This window comes from Penaeus monodon, chromosome 11 (genome assembly GCF_015228065.2).
Source record: "Penaeus monodon isolate SGIC_2016 chromosome 11, NSTDA_Pmon_1, whole genome shotgun sequence".
Lineage (NCBI taxonomy): Eukaryota > Metazoa > Arthropoda > Malacostraca > Decapoda > Penaeidae > Penaeus > Penaeus monodon.
In genome coordinates, this window is record NC_051396.1 from 3,553,836 (window position 1) to 3,554,525 (window position 690).

The 690-nt window shown below is 57.4% G+C and overlaps 1 protein-coding gene across 1 annotated transcript in view; it reads right to left on the minus strand.

The window, feature by feature from the left end:
- Positions 1-346, minus strand: part of LOC119578683 (eEF1A lysine and N-terminal methyltransferase-like) — an 8,679-nt gene extending 8,333 nt beyond the window's left edge. Inside the window, exon 1 of the mRNA XM_037926256.1 lies at positions 207-346. Within this exon, the coding sequence (XP_037782184.1) occupies positions 207-310 (104 nt within the window). The 5' untranslated portion in view covers positions 311-346. The remainder of the gene's footprint in view (positions 1-206) is intronic.
- Positions 347-690: the final 344 nt, after the last annotated feature.

The following is a 690-nucleotide window of genomic DNA, read 5'->3' on the forward strand; positions in this document are numbered from 1 at the left end:
AATTAAAAAAATAAAAACAAAACCAGACCAAAACCACAACACACAACAAAACACACAATAACAACACAACACAACACACAACACACAACACAACACAACACAACACAACAACAACACAACACAACACAACACAACACAACACAACACAACACAACACAACACACATCAACCTTCACTTTTTATTCCCACCCCAACGAAAGCCTCACCACTCGAACGCCTTGGCTCCTCTGCGGGCGAAGAAGGTGTTCCAGTATTGCTTGGAACTGAAATCCCGGTGGGTCCTGGGCAGAAGGGAGGCCATCGCGGCCATCAGCTGGGGCGGGGTACACGTGCGCCTTCGGGGAGGGAGGGAGGGAGGGAGGGAGGGATGGGAGGTGGAGGGGGTGAGGGTGGAAGGAAGGAAGAGGGTGAGGGAGGGAGGGGGGACGGGAGGGGGGTGGAAGGAAGAAGGGGGTGAGGGAGAAAGGTGGTGGGGGAGGTGGTAGAGGAGGGTGAGGGAGGAAGGGAGAGGGAGGTGGTGAGGAGGGTGAAGGGGTGGGGGAGGAAGGTGTTGGAGGAGGAGGTGGTGGGGGAGGAGGTGGGGTGAGGGTGGGGGTGGTGGAGTACGGGGTGGAGGATGAAGAGGGAAGGAAGTGAGGGAGGAAGGGCGAGGAGGTGGTGGTGAGGGAGGTGGTGGTGAAGGTGGTGGGG